At 36.1% G+C, this 23,138-nt stretch overlaps 1 protein-coding gene and 1 long non-coding RNA gene across 2 annotated transcripts; both read left to right on the forward strand.

Annotated features, from left to right (window-relative positions):
* The first annotated feature begins 7,018 nt into the window (after nucleotides 1–7,018).
* Nucleotides 7,019–8,039, forward strand: LOC143850514 (putative mitochondrial protein AtMg00820). The gene is made up of 4 exons (XM_077359757.1): nucleotides 7,019–7,363; nucleotides 7,523–7,658; nucleotides 7,806–7,870; nucleotides 7,980–8,039. Exons 1-4 carry the CDS (start codon nucleotides 7,019–7,021, stop codon nucleotides 8,037–8,039), a joined length of 606 nt encoding a protein of 201 aa, XP_077215872.1.
* Nucleotides 8,040–12,392: 4,353 nt separating this feature from the next.
* Nucleotides 12,393–16,527, forward strand: LOC143851911 (uncharacterized). Its single transcript, XR_013236559.1, has 3 exons — nucleotides 12,393–12,528; nucleotides 13,736–13,781; nucleotides 16,197–16,527. It is a non-coding gene; the product is annotated as an uncharacterized LOC143851911 (long non-coding RNA).
* Nucleotides 16,528–23,138: the final 6,611 nt, after the last annotated feature.

Below are 23,138 nucleotides of genomic sequence, written 5' to 3' on the forward strand. Positions count from 1 at the left end.
TCTTTTTCATTTTTAATAAATATTTCAAAGTAAGTTTCTTAATTTCGACACTAAATACGCGTATGTCCATTTTATCAGAAAATAACACAGCCTTAAAAGATTTCCATTACTCTTCTCTATTTTTAATACAATACCTAGGCTCCAAGTAAAATGACCCTAAAATTTGTTTTACATACATCAGCTAAAGAAAGATTTTCATTAGTTTCTCTACCTAAAATTTTCCTAAAACAAATTTTATTTGCATCGATTGTATCTGGAAAGAAACTGTAGCTTGAAAGAAAGATTTTCATCAATTTTCCTAAGTAAAATATTCGCTTAAAAAAAAAAACTAATTTTAGACATGTAAAATTAGTTTTACTGTGCGAAAGAAACGTAGCCTCAAAGAAATTAAGATTTCAGTAGTTTCTCTTCTCAATTTTTAATACAATAACTGCTCCTTAAAATCACACTAAAATAATTAGACACATAAAATTTTGTTTACGTCCAATTTATCTTCAAAGAAACATAGCGTTAAATAAACATTTCCATTCCACGCCCATACGTAGAATTAGTGTCACTGTAACAAATTTTATGCATGTATTTTAAAAGATGAATGAAAGATTGCCATTAGTTTTTGTACCTGTGGGACCCGGTCCGGGAGGGCGTCCCCCCACGGCCCACGCGAGCAGCGCGCACCTGGCTTTGAGAGTCAATCCTTTCTTGTTTATTGATAATAGACGAAAATCACCTTCTCAGTGAACTTAAGGCTACGAAGGCAATCCAAATTTCACGCAAAAGAGATGACCAGAGTCGCCACCTAGGTAAGGGAACTAGGACCCATTAGTGACACCGCATAATCTGCGATCCCAGAAAGTCTAGATCCGTTACTTGGTTACGAGAATGGAAGGTGTTAGGCATCATTCTCGCTCGGTAAACCGGTCTTCAATTTCAAAGTTTAACTCACCAAAATTTCTTTAGAGAAGCTTGTTTAAACTCTACGATATAAACTACAGGACATACAACCTTAATAATCTAATCTCAATGTGGTTCCTAGATGCATCATTTGAACACCTTGATTTATTTAATTCAATTTTGATGAGATCTACGTGACGGGCAATCTAATAATCTAATTTTGATGAAACCTAAATAATTTATTGGAATGAACTACTTTATTTGAATTAAGGTATAAAATAATTAGAAAAGTGAATTCTAGAAATAAACCTACAACCCTATTGGTGTGTGTAGGGTCGATCTGAACTTGGAAGGCCATCCAAGCTGCCTACATACCCAAGCGATCAAGATCGACGTAGTTCGATGGCACTAATCTAAGCTACATACGCCTAATGTGCCCAGGACCACTAATTTAGACTCGATCCATTGGACTCGACTGGTGATTAAAGCTTACAGAAGGATGATTGAATTATATTCAAATTGGATGTGATTTTGAGGACTCCATCTAAGATGCTATTCCTACATGTCCTATGCTAATGCAAGTAAGTCCTAGACTAATGCAATGCGACTAGGCATGCCTTAAGGAGGAAGATGGGCTATCTAGTGAAAGCTACTCTAGGGTTCAATTGACGTTGGGTACAACTGACCCTGACTGAGGCTTGTGTGACTCCTAACTTCTAGGACTCCCTGTGACCCAAGATTCATTAAGACTTAAGACTCTCTAATGCTTAGGTTTCCCTATGGATCTAAGGATTTTTAGGGTTTTGTGTTTTTTGATTTTTATTTTTAATGTCCGTCCGTCGTCGCCTAAACCCTGGAGAAATTCCAAAATCGACAAAGGTCCTGAAAACCAAATGAAATATCGAAGACAAAGGAAAGAAATTCCGAACGCATGAAACTTCGAAGGAAAACTCCAAACAAAAGGAAATTCCGAAATGAGAGGAAACCCCGAACCCCATGGAAACTCGAAAGCGAAGAGAAGGAAGAAGGGTAAGGGGTGGCTCAAGAAACATTCTGTCATCGCCTTGACTCGGGAGGAAGTTCCTAACAATCGATGGGAAGACCAAACGCTGGCGACAATTCCAAACTCCGACGAAAGTTTCACAGACAAGGAGAGGCTCCATAAATCAGAAATGAAATCCGGACATCGACACAAAACTCGAGGGAAGAGGAGAAAAGGAGAAGAGGGGCTCTAAGTATTCATGAGACCACCACAAAAGAACTCCAATCATGATGGCAAGCTGAGTGTGACCTCTACTCTTTGATTTCTGAATGTTTTCGAAACTTTTGGGGTTATATTACTCTAAAACCTGGCCGGGATTAAATTCCTCATTGAAATCCTATGCCCGAAATGGAAAACAGACTACTCGGCCATTATGACTGTTGATCTGAAGCCTATAACAATAGCAATCGATTTAAAGACAAATGCTAGCCAAAAAAGTCACTTCAGGAACCACAAACACGCAAGTCACAAGGAACACCACAGATCAATGACCATGTTCGTTCACCCTGTGAAGACCTCAGAACTTGGAGAATCAAATTGGCAGGAAGTTCCCAAGAAAATCTGGCCAAAGCGCTCACAAAGAGCCCATCTCACCCTTTCAAAATTAGTTGATTATGTAATTCAGAAGTATTGATCATTTTGTTCTCTTAGGCTTAGTGCTTGACGCTCATATATGAAGAGCCTTGGTTCCCCTTCTCGCTTGTTCCAAGTTAGGGTTGGTTTGTGATCTTATTGTATCATCTTTTCCTATATCTAATAAATCGGTAGGGATCCCCGTTAAACCCCAGCTTACCCATCAAAAATTAAAAAAATGTTCTATCAACCTGTGACCAATCGTAAAAAATTAACTACAAAGCTTACTGTGAACTGTCTCTAAAACTGTGTAACTGCAAAATCTTTTCTATTACACATTAATTTTAAAGATTGCAACCACAAGAAGTAAATAGGTGCTTAGGATGATCCAAACCGTCCATTTGATGTGCCACAATGTAAATAGGTTGTTCCTGAAAAATCGTTTCCATAGTATGATCCCAACCCTTCGATCTAGAGTGGTTTCCATAATTTGTAGTTCTCTAGATTGGAGGGCTGGGATCATCCTATGGAAATGACTTTTTGGGCACAACATATTTATGTTGTGGCCCGTCTAATGGACGGTTTGGATCATCCTATGGTGTAATCTGTACAATGCTTTCTAAAAAGACTGAACAATTGGGGCGTACACCATATTAAATATCGTATAATCAAATATTGCTAATTTTTAGTAGAATTTTTCAACATGTGTTGTACCCTAAGACCATCATGGAGAGAGAGATACATGTATGTGTGCAATCAAGACGGCTGATTTTTTGCCTATATAATAAAAAATACATGATTTTTAGAAGATTTTTTCAACTTCTTGTATACTTAAATCGTCATGGGAAAGAGATGCAAGTATGTATGCAATCAAGACTGCTAATTTTTAGCCTAAATTTTCTCTCTACAGATATGACTTTGAAAACAGCTTAGAGAGGGTTGCAACTGAATATGGATGGTTAGAAATTGGAGAAAAGCCACTACACTGGATAACTGCCCACAAATGCTGCGCAGAAATAAAAATAAATATTAGACTTGAAGGAGAGAATTGAGAGAAAGTAAGAAAGCTTTATACAACAAATGGGTATAATTTAAAATTTGTAGCTTTATATTACCTCTTGTGCAAAACCCATAGGCAAGAGATACCTTTCAGCCCAATTGAAGAAAAAATGGGAACAAATACTTTGAGTAAACCTCTGTGATTCTTCACTGATCCTATCTTGCATTGGAGAAAAAACCAAGTGGATAGTAGGGCTGTTAGAATTTTTAAACAAAATAATAAAAAGATTTGAAAAGTCAAAGATGTTTTTTCTTTTTGTTTAAAAAATTTGGAGGGAAGATTCAAATTATGTTTCCCTCTCTTGTTTTAAAGCAAAAGACTTTTGCATATGTGGGGACTTGAACCCAAGACCTTGGTGAGTGTGCTTGTGGTGTGTTTTCAAAACCAAAACCGTTTTTGTCTTTTAATGGTAATTAAGAGAGAAACGTTTATGTCTTTTAATGGTAATTAAGAGAAAAACGTTTTTGTCTTTTAATGGTGATTAAAAGAGAAACGTTTTTGTCTTTTAATGGTAATTAAGAGAGAAACGTTTTTGTCTTTTAATGGTGATTAAAAGAGAAACATTTTTTGTCTTTTAATGGTGATTAAGAGAGAAACATTTTTTGTCTTTTAATGGTGATTAAAAGAGAAACGTTTTGGTCTTTTAATGGTGATTAATTATCCTCCAACAATCATATTCTCATCTATAAAAAGAAGAGAACAACACCATTGGAGATATAGTTTTTTACAGAAAAAACATCAAAGTTTCTGCTTGTCTTCTTCCTTTCCTCCGTTCTGATCTGAGCACAGTTCTACGGTGATTCTGGGTGGACCAGTCAGCGAGTGCACGTGGACTGGAGCCAACTTTGGCTGTTTTATCTTGGAGCGTTCGCGGATCCCGGTTTGCACCGGTAGGGGGCGGATACGATTCTTAAGGAGAGTGACCAGTGGCACGACTCAGCCTTCTTCTTCTCGATCTGTTTTACAGAAACGTTTTCTACAAAAGCTAAGTACTGATTTATTTACATTTCTAATTTCTGGATTCAATCAAGCCATATATCAGACCCTACTGGACAACATCTAATTTGTCCAACAATCTTAAGAATCGTATTTTTCAAATCTGATCATATGGCTTCTGATAATCCGAACCCAACTTCTGTTGATACCATCTCTGTTGAGAATTCCAATCCAACGGTTGTTCGCACCTCTGTTGTGAACAGATTCTCAACACCATTCCAGATTTTTCCAATATCGAACGCCTTACTGGATTGAACTATAAAAGATGGAAACAACAGATCTTGTTTGCTCTACAACAAATTGGTGCCGCTTTTGTTCTTACACAATCAAAACCATCTGAAGATTCTGCTGATTTTGAAAACTGGAATAATGCTGATTATATTTGCAAGAATCATCTCTTGAATGGTTTGTCAAATGACCTTTATAACGTATACTATTCATTTGAACATGCTGCTGATCTTTGGAATGCATTGGTAACTAAATATGATTTAGAGGATGCTGGAAATAGGAAATATGTGATAGGGAATTTTTTAGACTTTGCTATGGAAGATGGGAAACCTATATCTGCTCAAATAGATGAGTATCAGTTCCTAATTGGAGAATTGGCTAAGGAAGGTATGAAGTTACCTGACACATTCGTGGCTGGTTCTCTTATTGAGAAACTGCCTTTGTCTTGGAAAGATTTTAAAATCGGAATGAAGCACAAGACAAAAGAATGGACCTTAGACCAAGTAGTTGTTCGGATTAAAATCGAAGAGAAAAACAGACTAAAAGATAAGCAACAAAATGCCAAAGAGTATACCTCTAAGGCAAACATTGTTGAGACTAAGAATGATGGGTCTAAGAATCTGAAACCGAAGAAGGAAAAGAACTTCCAGAAATTTGGACCCAAAAAGAAAAGAGTCTGTTTTGAATGTGGAAAACCCGGACACTACAAGAAGGACTGCCGACACCGAAAGACTGGTTCGTCCAGTGCCAAGGTTAATTTAACCAAGGCAGATGTGATTGCAGCGGTTGTGACTGAGGTAAATCTGGTGGAAAATCCAAAGGAGTGGGTTCTGGATAATGGTGCTACCAAGCACATTTGTGGAAACCGAAACTCCTTCTACAAGTACACCTTAGTTGAGGAAGGGGATCAAGTTTTCATGGGGAACTCACAGACCTCAAAAGTCGTTGGTAATGGCAAGGTCTTGCTGAAGTTAACTTCAGGGAAAGTACTTGCACTTCAGGAGGTGCTGCATGTGCCGGATATACGGCGTAACTTGGTGTCTGGTGCGCTCTTGAACAAGAATGGACTAAAGCTCACTTTTGAAGCAGACAAGGCAATCATTAGCAAAAATAATGTATTTGTAGGGAAGGGCTACAATGCAAATGGTTTATTTGTTCTTAATGTACTTGAAATCCTGAATGAAAAAGTATCCTCTTCTTCTGCTTACATTGTTGAGTCCTTTGATATTTGGCATGGTAGATTAGGACATAGAAGTGCATCTTACATTAAAAGACTTTGTAATTTAGGTTTAATAAATGAAAAAATTGAACCTAGTAAAGAAAAATGTGAAATATGTGTTGAAGCAAAATTCACAAAGAAACCTCACTTTAGTGTTGAAAGAAAATCTGACTTATTAGAGTTAATTCATAGTGATCTAGCTGATTTTAGAAATCTTGAATCTAGAGGAGGTAAAAGGTACTATGTGACCTTTATAGATGATTACTCTAGATACACTAAAGTATATCTTCTTAGAACTAAAGATGAGGCTGAACAAGCCTTTATCAAATATAAACATGAAGTGGAAAATCAGTTAGATAGAAGAATTAAAAGACTTAGAACAGATAGAGGTACAGAATACTCTATAACTAAGTTCTGTGATGATAATGGTATTATCCATGAAACCACAGCCCCGTACTAACCTGAATCAAATGGTATAGCAGAACGAATGAACAGAACATTAAAGAACATGTTTAATGCTATGTTGATAAGTTCCGGTTTACCCTTGAACTTGTGGGGGGAAGCACTTCTTTCAGCTTGTTATATATATAACAGGATACCTCCAAAGAAAAAGGGTCAAATACCATATGATCTGTGGCATAACAAAATGCCTAGTTTATCTCATTTGAGAGTTTGGGGTTGTTTGGCTAAGGTTGGAATACCAGAACCTAAGAAAAGAAAACTAGGACCTAAAACATGTGATTGTATATTCATAGGATATGCTCAAAATAGTACAGCCTACAGATTTCTAGTTTTGAAATCAGTTGAAAATATCCTTGAATATAACACTATAATTGAATCTAGGGATGTTGAGTTCTTTGAACATCACTTCCCTATGAAGAAAGAAATTCCTAAAGAACCTAGTAATGATTCAAGAAATCAACCTGAAACTGAAAAGGAATTGGATTCTGAGTTTCAAGAACTCAGAAGAAGTAAAAGACAAAGAAAAGAAACAAATCTAGGAGATGGGATGTTCACCTATCTAATAGATAAAGATCCTGTAACTTACTCTGAAGCTGTAACATCTCCAGATGCTGTATTTTGGAAAGAAGCTATTAAAAGTGAATTAGATTCCATAATAGAAAATCACATTTGGGAACTAGTGGACCTTCCACCTGGAACAAAAGCACTAGATAGCAAGTGGATATTTAAAAAGAAGCTAAGACCTGATGGGACAATTGACAAGTTTAAAGCAAGACTAGTAGCTAAAGGCTTTAGACAGAAAAAGGAGATAGATTATTTTGATACCTATTCTCCTGTTGCTAGGTTGTCCACCATTAGGATATTATTAGCTATAGCTTCTATTCATAAATTGGTAATACATCAAATGGATGTAAAAACAGCTTTCTTAAATAGAGATTTAGAAGAAGAAATCTACATTAAACAACCTGAAGGATTCATTGTGTCTGGTCATGAAAACAAAGTTTGTAAACTAATTAAGTCACTATATGGTTTGAAACAAGCACCTAAACAGTGGAATGATAAATTTGATAGTGTCTTAATTACAAATGGGTATAAGATAAATGAATCCAACAAATGTGTTTATAGTAAGTTTAATGGGGATAAAGGTGTAATACTTTGTGTATATGTAGATGATATACTAATTATTGGTACTAATTTGGACATAGTAAAATCTACTAAGAGATTTTTAATGTCAAATTTTGAAACCAAAGATATGGGTGAAGCTGATGTAATCTTAGGGATGAAGATCATCAGAAAAGAAAATGAAATAATATTGTCTCAGTCTCATTATGTAGAGAGCATTCTATGGAAATTTGGACAATATGATAGTTCACCTGCAAAGACACCTTTAGATTGTCAGGTACACCTAAAGAAAAACAAAGGTGAGATGGTATCCCAAAAGGAATACTCAAGTATTATAGGTTCAGTGTTATATTTGATGAACTGTACTAGACCTGACATTGCTCTAGCAATTGGAAAACTTAGTCAACACACTCATAGACCAGGACATGAACACTGGCAGGCTTTGACTAGGTTGTTAAGGTACCTAAAGGGTACAATAAACTTTGGACTGCATTTTAAGGGGTATCCTGCTGTCTTAGAAGGCTATAGTGATGCGAATTGGATCTCTGATTCAAGAGATTCAGTGTCTACCAGTGGATATGTATTCACCCTTGGTGGTGGTGCGATTTCTTGGAAATCGGTTAAACAAACTTGTAGTACAAGTTCCACTATGGAAGCGGAATTTATAGCCTTAGCCCTAGCAGGAGCTGAAGCCGAATGGCTCAGGAATTTTATGGCAGATGTGCCTTTATGGCCAAGGCCGGTTCCCTCAGTGTCTTTACACTGTGATAGTCAAGCTGCTTTAGCCAAGGCCAAAAGTAAGACCTATAATGGCAAAAGAAGGCATATACGCCTGAGGCATAATTTGGTAAAGCAATACTTGAGTGAGGGAACAATAGCACTCGACTTTGTAAGGTCGGAGAGGAATCTGGCAGATCCTCTGACAAAGCCACAAATAAACAAGGTGGTTTATGAGACATCGCAAGGAATGGGGTTAAAGCTCGTGGCATGAACCATTAGTGATGGACACCCAACCAATGTGAAAGGAGATCCCTGGAATTTGGTTCAATGGGTACTAACAAGTCACCGGATGGTTTGTTAACACTATCACCCCTTACTCCTAGATGCAAAATGATGAAAGATAGTGTTCACTGCAAATGAGAGAGGATGAGTTATAGACTCTTAATCAGATCATAACCCGTATTGGGTGGTATGTTACTTGCAGTGCATACTTGATGACTGACCTAAGTGAATGTGGAGGTAAGGCTGCTTCCTATGAGAATTTAATGAGTAATTCTCTAGAACATTCATGAGAACCAAGAGGGGAACAAGGCCAAAATGTTCCAAAACTGTGAATGAATCACCAAGGAATCGAATGTAGAGTGTGGATAACAGGTTAGTCAGTTACACCCACGAGGAAAGGTTGAAGGAGTCTAACTCTACCCGTACACGGTAACGTAATCTGTTTATCCTAAATATCGGTTGAAGTCCAAAAGACACCGGTATGAATCCACTCTATTTTCTAATGTGCTCAGATACTTCCGTTTTCAATTTTCAACTGTATTTTGAATCTTGTGGGAGATTGTTAGAATTTTTAAACAAAATAATAAAAAGATTTGAAAAGTCAAAGATGTTTTTTCCTTTTGTTTAAAAAATTTGGAGGGAAGATTCAAATTATGTTTCCCTCTCTTGTTTTAAAGCAAAAGACTTTTGCATATGTGGGGACTTGAACCCAAGACCTTGGTGAGTGTGCTTGTGGTGTGTTTTCAAAACCAAAACCGTTTTTGTCTTTTAATGGTAATTAAGAGAGAAACGTTTATGTCTTTTAATGGTAATTAAGAGAGAAACGTTTTTGTCTTTTAATGGTGATTAAAAGAGAAACATTTTTGTCTTTTAATGGTAATTAAGAGAGAAACGTTTTTGTCTTTTAATGGTGATTAAAAGAGAAACGTTTTTTGTCTTTTAATGGTGATTAAGAGAGAAACGTTTTTTGTCTTTTAATGGTGATTAAAAGAGAAACGTTTTGGTCTTTTAATGGTGATTAATTATCCTCCAACAATCATATTCTCATCTATAAAAAGAAGAGAACAGCACCATTGGAGATATAGTTTTTTACAGAAAAAACATCAAAGTTTCTGCTTGTCTTCTTCCTTTCCTCCGTTCTGATCTCAGCACAGTTCTACGGTGATTCTGGGTGGACCAGTCAGCGAGTGCACGTGGACTGGAGCCAACTTTGGCTGTTTTATCTTGGAGCATCGGTTCGCGGATCCCGGTTTGCACCGGTAGGGGGCGGATACGATTTTTAAGGAGAGTGACCAGTGGCACGACTCAGCCTTCTTCTCCTCGATCTGTTTTACAGAAACGTTTTCTACAAAAGCTGAGTACTGATTTATTTACATTTCTAATTTCTGGATTCAATCAAGCCATATATCAGACCCTACTGGACAACATCTAATTTGTCCAACAAGGGCTTCTATTCTTCTACCTGTCAAAAACCATCACACAATTCAATCTCCAAAATGAAACCAAAGAAACTCTGGAAGAGAGTCCACCCAAAATCTCCAATTTTCACTTCACCCGGTCGAGAAAAATCCAATTATAAAAGTATGTGAAATCATTTAACTGAAAGAGAAAAAAGGCACATGAGCAAATCAGACATACCTACATCCTGATCATGTTGAAATTAATGTGGGCATCATCGACTACCTTGAAATTGACCAGAGATTGAACCTAAACCATGCATCAAAAGTGAAATAAATTTTAAAAATCACTCCATCAATTTTAAGAATCGCTCCATCATTAGAAAATTTAATTGAACACCAAAACAAAAGTTGGGTCTGCTGTAAAAAAGAATCATACCTAGATGCAGAATGAGCAGTATCAAATCACCCTAACATGAGTAGTATCAAAACACCTTTTACTGGAGGATAGATTTATGAAAGAAGCCAGGAAGCCTCTAATAAAAACATGTAAAGATAGCACCATAAATAAACAAAGGACACATATTTTCGAACCACCAGAATATAGATTATGAAAGTTTCTATGATGAAACAGGAACCATAAACAAAACTAAACCTTATGCCAAAGCCAAAAATAAAGAAGTTAGTATCAGACAAAGACCTAGATTGTTAATATGTGTTTTATCTGCGAATGTGTAAAAAAATAAGATGGAAGAAGGATAACTCTCACCTTGAAAAAGAGAAAAGAGAATGTGTTTCTTGAAGAAGAGAGAATGGAAGATAAATAGGAAGAGATGAGGAAATAAATAGAAATAAATAATAGTGTTTTTAAGATACATGTAAAAGACGAGAAGAGAGAATCTGTGACGTTTGGCATTTCCAAGATTTATCTGCTTATTTTAATTTGGAATTAAAATGGAAAGAGATATATGCTGGACAGAGAGTTTTAGTAGGAGTTTTTTTTTTTTGTCCAGGAAATTGCGGTAGAAGAAATCCGTTTTAATATTCTGAAAAAGAGTTAAAGAAGCACCCTGACATATCGAGAGAGAGGATTTTATGGGATTTAAAGCCTAAATTAAAGGAATATAGAGAGTTTTTTTAGATTTAACTACAGTCATTATGTTATTTACACGTTTTTTTTAAACCGGGTAGAGAGAGGAACTAATATACGATATCATATGGGAAAGAAAGTTTGAAACGATTTAGACTATTGGAATTCTGACCTTCCTAATTCAGAAAATTTGCCAAAACGTGATAAATAGGGCTTTTTAAAACAGCGGGATAGAGGAGGGGCTAACACGTGGCACCAGCACAGCTTAGAGGAAAGCAAAGTATTAAACACAGCAAACGACGGTGGAGATATTTTAGTTTTAGTAGATAGAAAGAGATGCTAGGATGATTTGTAGGTATTTTGAAAACGAGTGAGTGATTTTTATTATTAGGAAACGTGTTAAAATTGGAAACGATTCGTGAGGAGGCGTCGTGAATAGGAAACGGCAGATATAAAGGCAGGTTTGTCAACGACTCTTTATTATATAAATTTTAGAACATTTAAATAGGAAACGTGGATTTTCTATATAAAGACTCTTAATTTACATTCTAGTCGTTGGAATAAAACGTTTGTGACGTTTTGGAATAAAACGTTTTGGATTTGTGATATGTTTGTGCTGTTTGAAATCGGTAACCGAATAAAATGGTTATTAGAAACTTGGTTGAATGGGTAAAAAAAAAAGGGCTGAATGCGGTTGCAAATGAATAGATGCGTCAAAAACAAAAAAGGCTATATGCGGTTTGCAGAGGTGGTGCCATGTGGCAGACCCTCAGTGTACCACATCCAGCGTTATATAGATAGTATAGATTTGTGATATGTTTGTGCCGTTTGAAATCGGTAACCGAATAAAACGGTTATTAGAAACTAGGTTGAATGCGTCAAAAAAAGAAAGAAAGGCTGAATGCGATTGCAAATGAATAGATGCGTCAAAAACAAAAAAGGCTGAATGCGGTTTGTAGAGGGGGTGCCACGTGGCATACCCTCAGTGTAACACATCCAGCTTTATATAGATAGTATAGATAACCAGAGGGAAAACCGGAATTTTTTCTTTTTTCCTCAGAATTGCACATAGGCGTTACCCTTTTACCGTCAACCCCTTTGCTGCTATTCTAACATCTATATCTATGAGAAATTATACGAGGGTAAAATCATCAATTTAATGACCTTATCTCTATTAGACGTCCCCTCAAGGCTCTCTGTTTTACGCATCTCACCCTCTCTCTCTCTCTCTTCCATGTGCCCTTTCTCGAGATTAGTTGACCCTCCCCTTCCAAACCCCCCATGTGTTGGTCTTGACTTTTTCCCTTCCGCATCCCTCTTCCACATGTCCCGTTTCCTCTCCCTCTTCTCCACAAGTCCTCTCTCTATCTCTCTCTCTTGGCTGTTCTAACCGGAAAAACCATCGCTGCAATCCGAGATCTTCCTCTTCTGAAGTCTAATCACAAGGTGAGAGGACATTTCTTTTCCCGTTAATGTAAGAGGAGAGTGAAGATGAAGTTTATCCAGCTAGGGATATTTTGATCTGTGTTTTTCTCTTCTTCTTTTTTCCTCATTTGTTTCTTTTCCTTTTTTAATCTTTTAAAATGATGGATTTTCATTTTTATATCTGGATAGGGTTATTTTGATCTTTGTTTTTTTCTTCTTTTTTTCCTCTTCTGTTTGTTTTCCATTTTTATTCTTTTAAAGTGATGGGTTTTCATTTTTATATCTTGATAGGGTTATTTTGATCTTTCGTTTTCTTCTTCTTTTCCCTTAAAGTGATGGGTTTTCATATTTATTGGGTATTCTTCAAAAAATGGATTTATGCTGATGGATTCTCATGGGGTATTCTTCAAAAAGGGATCCTGGGTTTTTTTAGGGGATTTCTTTATTATTATTATCATTATTTTTGAATTTTGGTTGCATGTTTTATTCTTCAAAGAGTGGATCTTGATTTTTCATTTATTTCTCGCTTTCTCCTTCGAGAGATTTTGTCTCTGCATGTTCTTTCTTTTCATTTTTTTAAATGGTGATGGATTTTCATGGATATTCTTCAATTGGGTTTTCCTTTGTTCCTTTGTCTTTTTTAGACTCTCCAATTTTTCATTGTTTACTTACCATCTTCCTTAGGCATGCATGTATTATTATGAGACATAGATACCTATAAACATCTGGATTTATGTGCTTTGTTCAATTTCAGTTTGGAAAATGGGTAAATTGTCTTCTTCCATGTAATTTGTTTCTTTATATTATCTGTATTTTTTTTTGGTTTCTGATGCCTTCGTTTTGCACATTTTTTCATAATGGTTTTATATTATCTGTAATTTGTTTTGCACATTTATTCCAATCAGATGAATCTTTGTGGTGATAAACATGTTTTTAGCAGGTATAAAACTGTATGTTTTTTACAAATCTAAGTGTATTTCTAAAAGTTTGTTCTTTTTTTTTAGAGTGGGGTGTTCTGTTTTTGGGAATTCCATGGTGTTTAAATCGAACTTTGCTTATGTTAGATTTTTATCTAAAAGTTTGTTCTTTTTTTAAGAGTGGGGTGTTCTGTTTTTGGGAATTCCATGGTGTTCAAATCGAACTTTGCTTATGTTAGATTTTTAGGTCATATGGGTTTTCATTTGTATGTTTTGTATTAATTAATTTTATCTTCATGATTGGTTTTTAGGTCACTGGTGGTGCTTCCGCTTGGAAAACATTCTGGGGCTTCATAAGTTACTGACATAATCTCCTCAATTAATTTTATATATACATATCTCCATTGCATTCCCAATGATATTAGCTTGAAAACAATTCCAAGGGCATTTCTATTGCATCTTTATATTAGATTATGTATTATGCTATTAATTATTTTGATCTTCATGATTGGTTCTTAGGTTGGTTCTTCATTACTGAGGTTTTCTTAATAAGCCACATAAAGTCATCGGTGATAGGGTACAATTCATCTCTCCTTTATGTTTGCACTTCGTGATTGAAGATGATTGCATTGGTATGACGTTGGAGTCTCAGGCTTCAAACCATATGCGATTAGAATGCGATGTTTTGGAAAGCTTCCGCCAAGGACACTAAATGCCAGCTATTATTTATTCCCTGTTTATACGACTTTAAATTTTTACAAAGATACAAATTTTAGGCCACTTTGGAAACATTTAAAATTATTGGCATATAATCTTAAATGCAAATGCTTCCATGAAAAATATTACTATTTGTATGTAATAAACATAGAAATTTTATAGATGCTATAAGTAATGGCTTCCAAGGACGCCTTAATGTCACCTACAAAAAGAAATGAGCTCTTAATGTCCCATTTGCTATTTAAAGCAACCTCCTCTTTCAAGATGATCACCGGGCTCTTGGCATTATAGGGGCCTTTTCAGCTTGGTGTGGATTCATATTTCTGAAACCTTCTTGGATGGACAAAGGCTGAAACTAAGGGTATAATTCATATTTCGTACAAAAACTACTTTGATTTTTATTAAATTGAATAACCTGCAGTATGGATCTTCCTTCATACATCTTATTTATGACGATTGTGAAAATTAGAAATTACCCATATCCAAAGATCCATTATTATAATTCTCCAAATCCGGATCAAACCGGGGCCTAATGACTATATTTAGTCCTTGAGCATTTTGGAATTCGGGAATTGATTTTAATTGCAAAACTGATTATTGTATTCGAATAGGCTGATGTTATTTTTACTTCAACAGGAAAAGATTGTTGCGTGTAACTAATTAAAACTTCTTCAGACAGAATCAGAAAATGGATTTATCAACAGTAGTCCAAGGAAAAATGTTCTGAAAGCTGGCATTTAAGCTAGCATCGAAAATGCAGCAGGTTGTGTGTACACCACTTGCTTTCTGTGGACCACATGCGCAATGGGTTTGATTTAGACTACCTCTGCAGTCTGGCTCACATGGAGGCGCTCAAGTACAGGCCTTCCTTATCTAGCGTACATACTGTGACAATCTCAAATCATTTTTTTCAGCCATTATTTTCTTAGCTTGGTGGTAGATATCTGTTCACAAGCTCATCCCTATCGCTTGAATCTGATAGAGCTTAGCAACTCTTTCCTTATTCAATTTATACTTCTTCGTTTTTTTCCATTATAACATAACCTCGCCAACTTCTCATTTCTTTAAATAAATGTATAGTCACCTAAACAGATCTTATCCATGACAAAGACCAAGGTTAGGTAAGTAGCCAGGAATGATTTTGTGATTGTCCTTAACTTTGCCATTTATAATTCTTATCAGCAAACATTTATAATTCTTATCACCAAAACATATAATCACCTAAACATATCTTATCCATGACCAAGACCAAGGTTAGGTAAGTAGCCATGAATGATTTTGTGATTGTCCTTATCTCTGTCATTTATAATTCATTTCAGCGATTCAATTTTGCTTAATTGTTTATATTTTATAGGTTATAGCCTCATGGACTTTTCTGTTGCTTTACCAACATGATCCACTTTCTACATCCATGGTTTATACATGAGCACATGAGCTCTTATGGTCCACTTTCTACATCTTGTTTTTCTATTTATTGTTGAATCATGTTTTTGGATTTTATACTATCTTTTACCCTTATTGATTGTTAAATTTACAAACATTTATTATCCTTTGTGAAAAGCAATTTGTGTATTTCTGGTGCTTTTGTTTCAAATCAATTTAATTTTTAATCTGGTGAGGATGATTTGTTTAGACGTTTCAGACCTTATCCCAAAAATGATGTCTTGAATCTTGATAATATTAGGATTTCATCACTTTGTGGCTGCTTTTTGAAGGTTATTGTATCTTCCATTATCATCTTTCTCCAACAAGTTCTGATTTTTCCTTTATGTGTACACATTATAGCCCTCTTCACTATATCACCCACTTTCACATTAATGATAAAGATGAAGTACATCCTTTTATACTGCATAGCCAATAAACTTATATCCAATAAACTTAAAATAGATTTTCAATTATATGAGCTCTTTGCAATACTTTATCATGCAGAAGTTCTGTGCCAAATTTGTCAAATGTTTGTTGTGTGATCTTAGTCATTTTCAATATTCACTCTTCTACATATGTGCGTATGGAAAGTTATTTTCGTATACTGATTAACATCACTGATGTGAATAGACCAATATTTCATCAGCTCGACTGAATTAGGAATGCGAGGTCAGAGCATTAATTGAAAGTGTTGTGCCCACTTTTGTATGCGAAGTTCCTGCTAGTGATCATGACCTGAAGACATTATCACTTCTGATCTCAAAGTTGTGTTGTTGTGTCTTACGTCGTTGGGTTTGTTTGTGTTTCTTCTTAAAATTTTTGAATAGCTGTTTATGTTCACATGTAGATAGTCTTACAACTTTTGCACTGCTGTTTATTTCTTGAATTGGTTATGTTTACATGTTACATGTAGATAGAATGATGTGGAAAGCTTTTAGATTTTCTTCAGAACCTAGTGAAGTGCGGTAGTATGATGCATTTGGGTTTTTTTTTTGTAGTGATAATGTTGGATTACCTTCTACATATGCTTCAGAGACATGAACAAACCTGTGTAATGAACTTTTTCATCTCATCTATCATTGACTAAACAATTATTAACATCTATAACTATTTACAGATTTGGAAGATGAATGTTAGTTTCATTGGCATAGATCTAGGCCTCATAGGCTGCATTTTCAACTTGCATTTTTTTTGTGAATATATCTTTTAAAAAATTTGAGTTTTAAATCGTATTTTTTGTAGTCCCGTGCATCGCACGGGGTATTTTACGAGTGAATGTTAATATCTATCTACTTTAATAAAGCAGCTGGGTTCAGTTCTTTTTCACTTTTCTCCAAACGAGCCGCTCTCAAAATCTCAAAATTCCGTCTTTGTCTTCAGCTCTTTCTCTCTCTCCTCCCAACTTCACGTCTACACATGCTTTTTCAACTCGCCACGTGTCCAATCAGTTTTTTTTCTGTGTCCAATCAGATTTTGTCCGGACTCACTAAAAGTTGAAAAAAACCATAGCTAAAAAGAATTAAATAGAGGGAGCTAGATATGTGGAAAACCATAAAATCTTATCTTCTCTTACCTAGAATAGATTCCAGATCTAGCCGTTGGATGATTTGATTGGGTTATCAGATTAAATGAGAGAAAGGGATGGAGAGAGGAGACAGATTATAGCTAACTTATCTTAGATATATAACTCAGAGAGAAATATATGTAATTTTCTTTTTATCTAGAAGTTATGACAATCTCATTTCTCAAGGGAAACCTGGTAGATACCACAAAAATCGTTCCTTAATTATGTCCACAAATATTTGTCAGCCATTATTCACATTGAAAATTACATGCAAATCACCCAAAAATCACACGTACTATGAGCAAACATTACTCATGCAAACAGGGGCGGAGCCAGGAATTTACACTTGGGGGCCCGGACTAATTTACCCTTGAATGCATTGGTCGGGGGGGGGGGGGGGCATGGCCCCCTTGATGCTATATGTGCCTCCGCCCCTGCATGCAAAAATTATGTGCTTTTATGACTACATTTGTATGAGATACAAATATAACTTAGGCGTACATATTAGAGAATAAAATTATATTAAGATCAAATCTTCTCTGATTTGATTTGATTGGGCTATATTGAGTTATGGGATTAGATTAGGCAAGTGAATTAGATTAGGTTTATCTCTTTCCCTTCTTATCATGATCTCTTTCTATGTTTATCCCTATCGGTGTTTTATATAAACACACATTAGGGCTCTTTGTAAAGCATCTAAGAAATCTGAGAATAGTAGAAATCTTAAATTCTTCCTGGTATCAGAGCCACCGATCTTGTTGGCCTGAGCAAAGCCCTTCAAGCTCCGTTCTCCGGTGGACGGGCTGTCCTCCCGGCCATGCCTTGCTCCCACCTTTCCAACATTTTTGTCTCATAGTTTATAGTAAATCTACCCCGCCTCCTGCACTACACATTCCAAACCAGTTCTGAATTGTTCTTCTCTCTAGCCGCACTCCACTTTATTTTGCCATGCATTATATAACAGATCCATCATCAATTACAAGCCCATTTTTCATCTTGCAGGTTACAATACTTATGCTACATAAATATTTGGGGTCAACAGCCATATTTCCCTAGTCCAATCATTCCACAACCTCTTGCTTCACCGGGATATTTTCCATCACAAGGTAAAATGGATTAGAGGTAATGCCGATGCACTTGTGGACTTGCGGATAGTGGACTCTGTCTTGCAATGTTGCCCATGAAAGAGTTGTTTACAGATAGTGGACTTTGTCAGTTCGGTTCTCATGAACACATAGATAGAAAAGGGTAATTAATAATAGATGCCCCTCATTTTGATCTCTACCAGCCGATTTTTACTCTCATTTGGAAAATATTTTCCTTAATTGATAGTTGCACCCTTAGCCATTTCTGTTTTTTTCCTATATATATTCCATGCATTTTTCAAAGTGCCTATTTTCTTGCAAATACCCCATGCCATCTTCCTCTGTTAATGACCCCCAAATTTGACATTTTCATCCCCTTAAAAAAAATCTTGCATTCTTCAAATTCATGAAATCGTACTCTTTTTAGTCATAGTTTTCCTGCTGATATTTGTTGCTACAACCCGCTATTTGTCACCACTCTACATATTTTCTCAACTTTTCTCTATCCTTCAATTCCACCATTTTTTTGTCTTTTATTTCAGTTGAGGTACCTCTTTAAGGTGAGTGCCTGAAATAAATCGCTCTACTCAGTTGAGGGGCCTCAATTCTTTGAGGTGAGGGTGTAAACGGATCGAATTCGAAGCGGATATGGCTATATCCGAATTCGATTACAGTATAGACTATCCGAATTTGGATTTGGATTCGAATTCGACGAATATTTAATATCTATTTCCGAATTCGATTCCGGCGGATATTGTTCGAATTCAGATATTATCCATATCCATGTATCCGATAAATTCGAACATTTTATTGCAACACTTTATCTTTCTTCTCTTCTTACTCCTCGAATGAATTTTTCAAACCCTAAAATGAAACCTCTACCTTCTCTTCTCAAAATTAACTCTCAAACCCTAAAATATATGAGATCCTCTTCTTCCTTTTAAAATAAAGGCACACACACACACAAAGGCGGTGGGATGGATGATGGTGCTGGTAGTGGTCTTTGGGTTTTTTCTCTTTTTTTGTGTGTATATGATGGAATGGGTTTGGGCTATTTTGAACATGGAAAGTGGGAGTGCTTGTGGACCCCGATCCGAGGACGGTGCCGAGGGACGCGAGATCCCTCCTGCAATCCTCTAAGATCTCCACAACGTGAAGGAGAGCTCTACCAAGGAACTCTCGAAACTGTTGCCACCCTCACAGCATAGCATGAGTGGCGATATAAAAAGAAAGAGATACATCCTGATCCGGAGCCAGGGCTCAAAACCAAGATATATCTGAAAATAACTCAGAGTCGCCATCCATGGACACGCCATGGAACCAAAAACAAATGCTCTGTTTACAATGGATAACCAGAGATACAAAAGGTCCGTGCCTGATGACGAATGGAGAAGGTCCGAAGAGCGCCCCCAATTCGCCCGAGTGCGAACACTTGGTCTCTTATGCCATTTATTTATTAACTTCGAAGAATTTTGGGTAAAAATCATGTGAAATGGGAACAAAATATCCCCGAGTGAACGTCTACCTAATCATGCATGACTCGGGGATGAAATAATAAACACACATAAAGTAAGATAAAAGATGTCACCTAATGACAACTAGGTTATGAGTGACATGCCTAACTGGTGTCTAAGTTCTGGTGAACAAGCACATGCATGCTACAGCTAAAGGTATAGGTCTGCACAAGAAAGTAAGAAGACATAGCAAAACACACAACATAGCAAAACAACAAATCCTAAGACTCTAAACGATTTAGCCCGAGTCCTCGGATGGTCTGGTATTCATCCAAAGAAGCCTACGTATCCCCGCCTCCACGAGAATCAAGGCAACGTAGTTCTTCGCACGTATTCTAAACTATGATGCCTAAGATACCTAGACCTCTATCTTAGACTCGATCTAAAAGACCGGACTAGTTCTTAAAGCTTCTTGTACAATTATTTAAATTCCAGTGAATTGTAGATTTTAGGACACCCTATATGCCCTAACTAATTGCAGGTTAGCCCTAAGCTAATGCAGGTGGTTCCTACAACCTGTGTGTAACTAGGCTGTGCGTCCTAAGGAAAACAATGGGATCACTAACGCATCTTAGACCTAGTCATCAGTCGGCGATGTGAATCGCCAACTGACCGGACGGAGGCGCTCCTATAACTCTAGGACAGACTCCTAACTCTAACACAAGCACACAATAACCACAACAAATCAAAGACAAACCCCCTAACTCTAAAAGAAACTCTTTATCTAGGAGAAAACTCCTAACTCTAAAGGAAGAGCTTTTTGAAAACACGGTTTTAAAGAAAAAAAAGATTAAAATATATTTATCTACAAAGTTTGGCTGGACCTGAGATAAGAATCTCAAGCTGCACTACGTACCTCGTGGAAGAGGATCAAGCCAACGTAGTTCGAAACAGATTTCCTAACTACTCCTAATGACTCAAGATTTTTGAGATTTTTGGTTTTTCAGATGTTTTTGAGTGTTTTTGAAATATTTTTATTGTTTTCAAGTATTTTTGAAATGTTTTTGTTGTTTTTGACACCAGAGAATAGAATCCTATCATCATAAGGGTAGGGTAGAGTTCTGGAATCCCGCAAAGGTCGGACAGCATCCTATGCTTTGCGGGGGAAAAAGACAAAAACACAACTCTGCAAGGGTTGGACAGCATCCTATACCTTGCAAGAGCGGATAGAAGAACATGATCTGATGAAAGGTTGGATAAAATCCTAACCCCTATGATGATAGAATTTGATTCCTGAACAAGAGGACTGACTCTCTAGACTAAGGACGGATTCCTATGCTAGTGGACTATCAAACAAAAATAAAGACCCTGTGCATATTTGGCAAAGGAAAAACACCCAGCCGGGCCGGACAGCTACCTAGCCCTAGGGTGCAACAAATGTGCAACCCAATACTCATAAGGGTAGGGGTATGTTGCCAAGCCGAGTAAGGTGTTCTCCCAAAACCAAATGACGCACAAAGAGGAGGTTTAGCAAGAGAATGAGACTGGGTAAGTCTCTTAGACACAGAGGTAGGATAGAGAAAAATGCTAGCAAGACTGGGCAAGTCTCCTAAGCACAAGGATGGGCTCCAAGTAACCTTATCATTGCCTAAACAATGATAAGAAAAATGAGATAACTGACAGACCAAGTTGGTCTTCGACTAGAAGAGGGTTTAAGACTTGTGAGACTAGAGGTAGTCTCCTAGAGGTTGACTCAGGTTGATTCATTAATGAGACAATGCCTGTCTCCAAAGATTTGGATCTAAAAGACTAGGCAAGTCTTTTGAGAAAATGGAATGCTATTTGGACTGTGCAAGTCCCCCTAGAGATGGGCTTGAAATGACGAAAGAAACCTGAAAGACTTAAACAGTCTCATAAAATGAAGAAAAGATTAGAAGGGAAAACATTACTAGGACTATGTGAGTCCTCTAAAAATAATGGGCTCGGGATGACTCCTTCATAGCCCTTGCAATGAGAGGGGATTCTAGTATCTAAAGAAAATTAACAGAAATCTATAAGACTGTGTTAGTCTATCAAAGAGAGAAGAAAAGGCTACCAGATAATCGCAAATTCTATTCTATTCTTATAAAAATAAATCAAGTGCTAAGCAAAGAAGAATTTTCAATAAAAAAAAAATCTATAGCAATCATAAAATGATAAACAACATTAATTAGTCCAGACCAGCCGCTGGATAGCCTAATAAAGTAAAAGAAAACAATATCAAACACTTCTAAGCCCAACCACAAACACCACCCCAATATGGGGATGAAATCAGATGATGCTAAAGTAATCATCTGATATCATATACACATGATAATATTTCTATATCCCGCCTTGAAATTAGACAGTACTCATGTCGATAATATCGAATAGAGTAGTCATCTGATCTCCTTCTTCCTATTAAACAATTTATTTAAATAAAAAGGAATGAGTATAATAAGCTTTGAGATAATCTCACCTGAACAATCCATTTATTACCTATTCAAGAAAGAACAAATCCTAAAATAACATACAAGCAAAACATATAAAAGAAAGCAATAATTTCAAAAGGTATTAATATATGCAACACTATAATAATTATTCCTTACCCATTTTGTCTCATCCTTTTAACTTATCATAACCATTTAATAAGAATTTAAAATAATCTTAATTAATCATGGAAATGGCCAAAGAGATAAACCTAGCTTATAGCATGAACAAAAATAAAGGACATATCCATGACTTAGTGAAAGACGTCCAGCTATAGGCCCAATAATTCAAGACTGTTTCTAACAAAATATTTCTCAAGACAATTATTGACCTACTTTAGAGACCCATATCCAATACATATTATCCCCAGCAAGACAGGAGCAATATCAAAATAGAGATATAAATTGTCTTAATAACATTTTACGCATAGTAATGAAGGATACTCCAGTTTATAATTTTATCAAATCACTTTATACTAAGCAATGTAGAACCTAAACCTTGTGTTAAATATCACTATAGTGTATAAATAAGAGAGAACACATACACATGTATTCTGTGATCAAAGTGAAACTTCACAAAAGAACTCATTCCTTATTTAAGCATAAAGTTATATTTTTTCTTTATATGTGACCTAATAAAATTACTTGTACTTGAATTGAATTCAACAGGTGAAAGATTAATTTTATAAAAATGACCTCCATTTCAGAATATCTAAATAACAAGCAAATGATACAGAACCTTGCAGTTTAAGTATAACCCCATTAATATGCTTGAAAATTCTATCCTAAAGTTATATAAAAAAAAATGCTATTACCAAACCAGGAAGTGCCAATGAGGAAGTGGAATCAGCACAACCACTGTTAGGTGTTTTCTATAACACAAATTATTTTTTTATTCATCTGAAGCATGTAGGGCTGAAATGTAAGGACTGGACTGATTTTATAAATACAAAAACAAAAAA

Source organism: Tasmannia lanceolata, unplaced genomic scaffold, assembly GCF_043159265.1.
Source record: "Tasmannia lanceolata isolate RefF3 unplaced genomic scaffold, GAP_Taslan_0.1 ptg000018l, whole genome shotgun sequence".
NCBI classification, from domain to species: domain Eukaryota; kingdom Viridiplantae; phylum Streptophyta; class Magnoliopsida; order Canellales; family Winteraceae; genus Tasmannia; species Tasmannia lanceolata.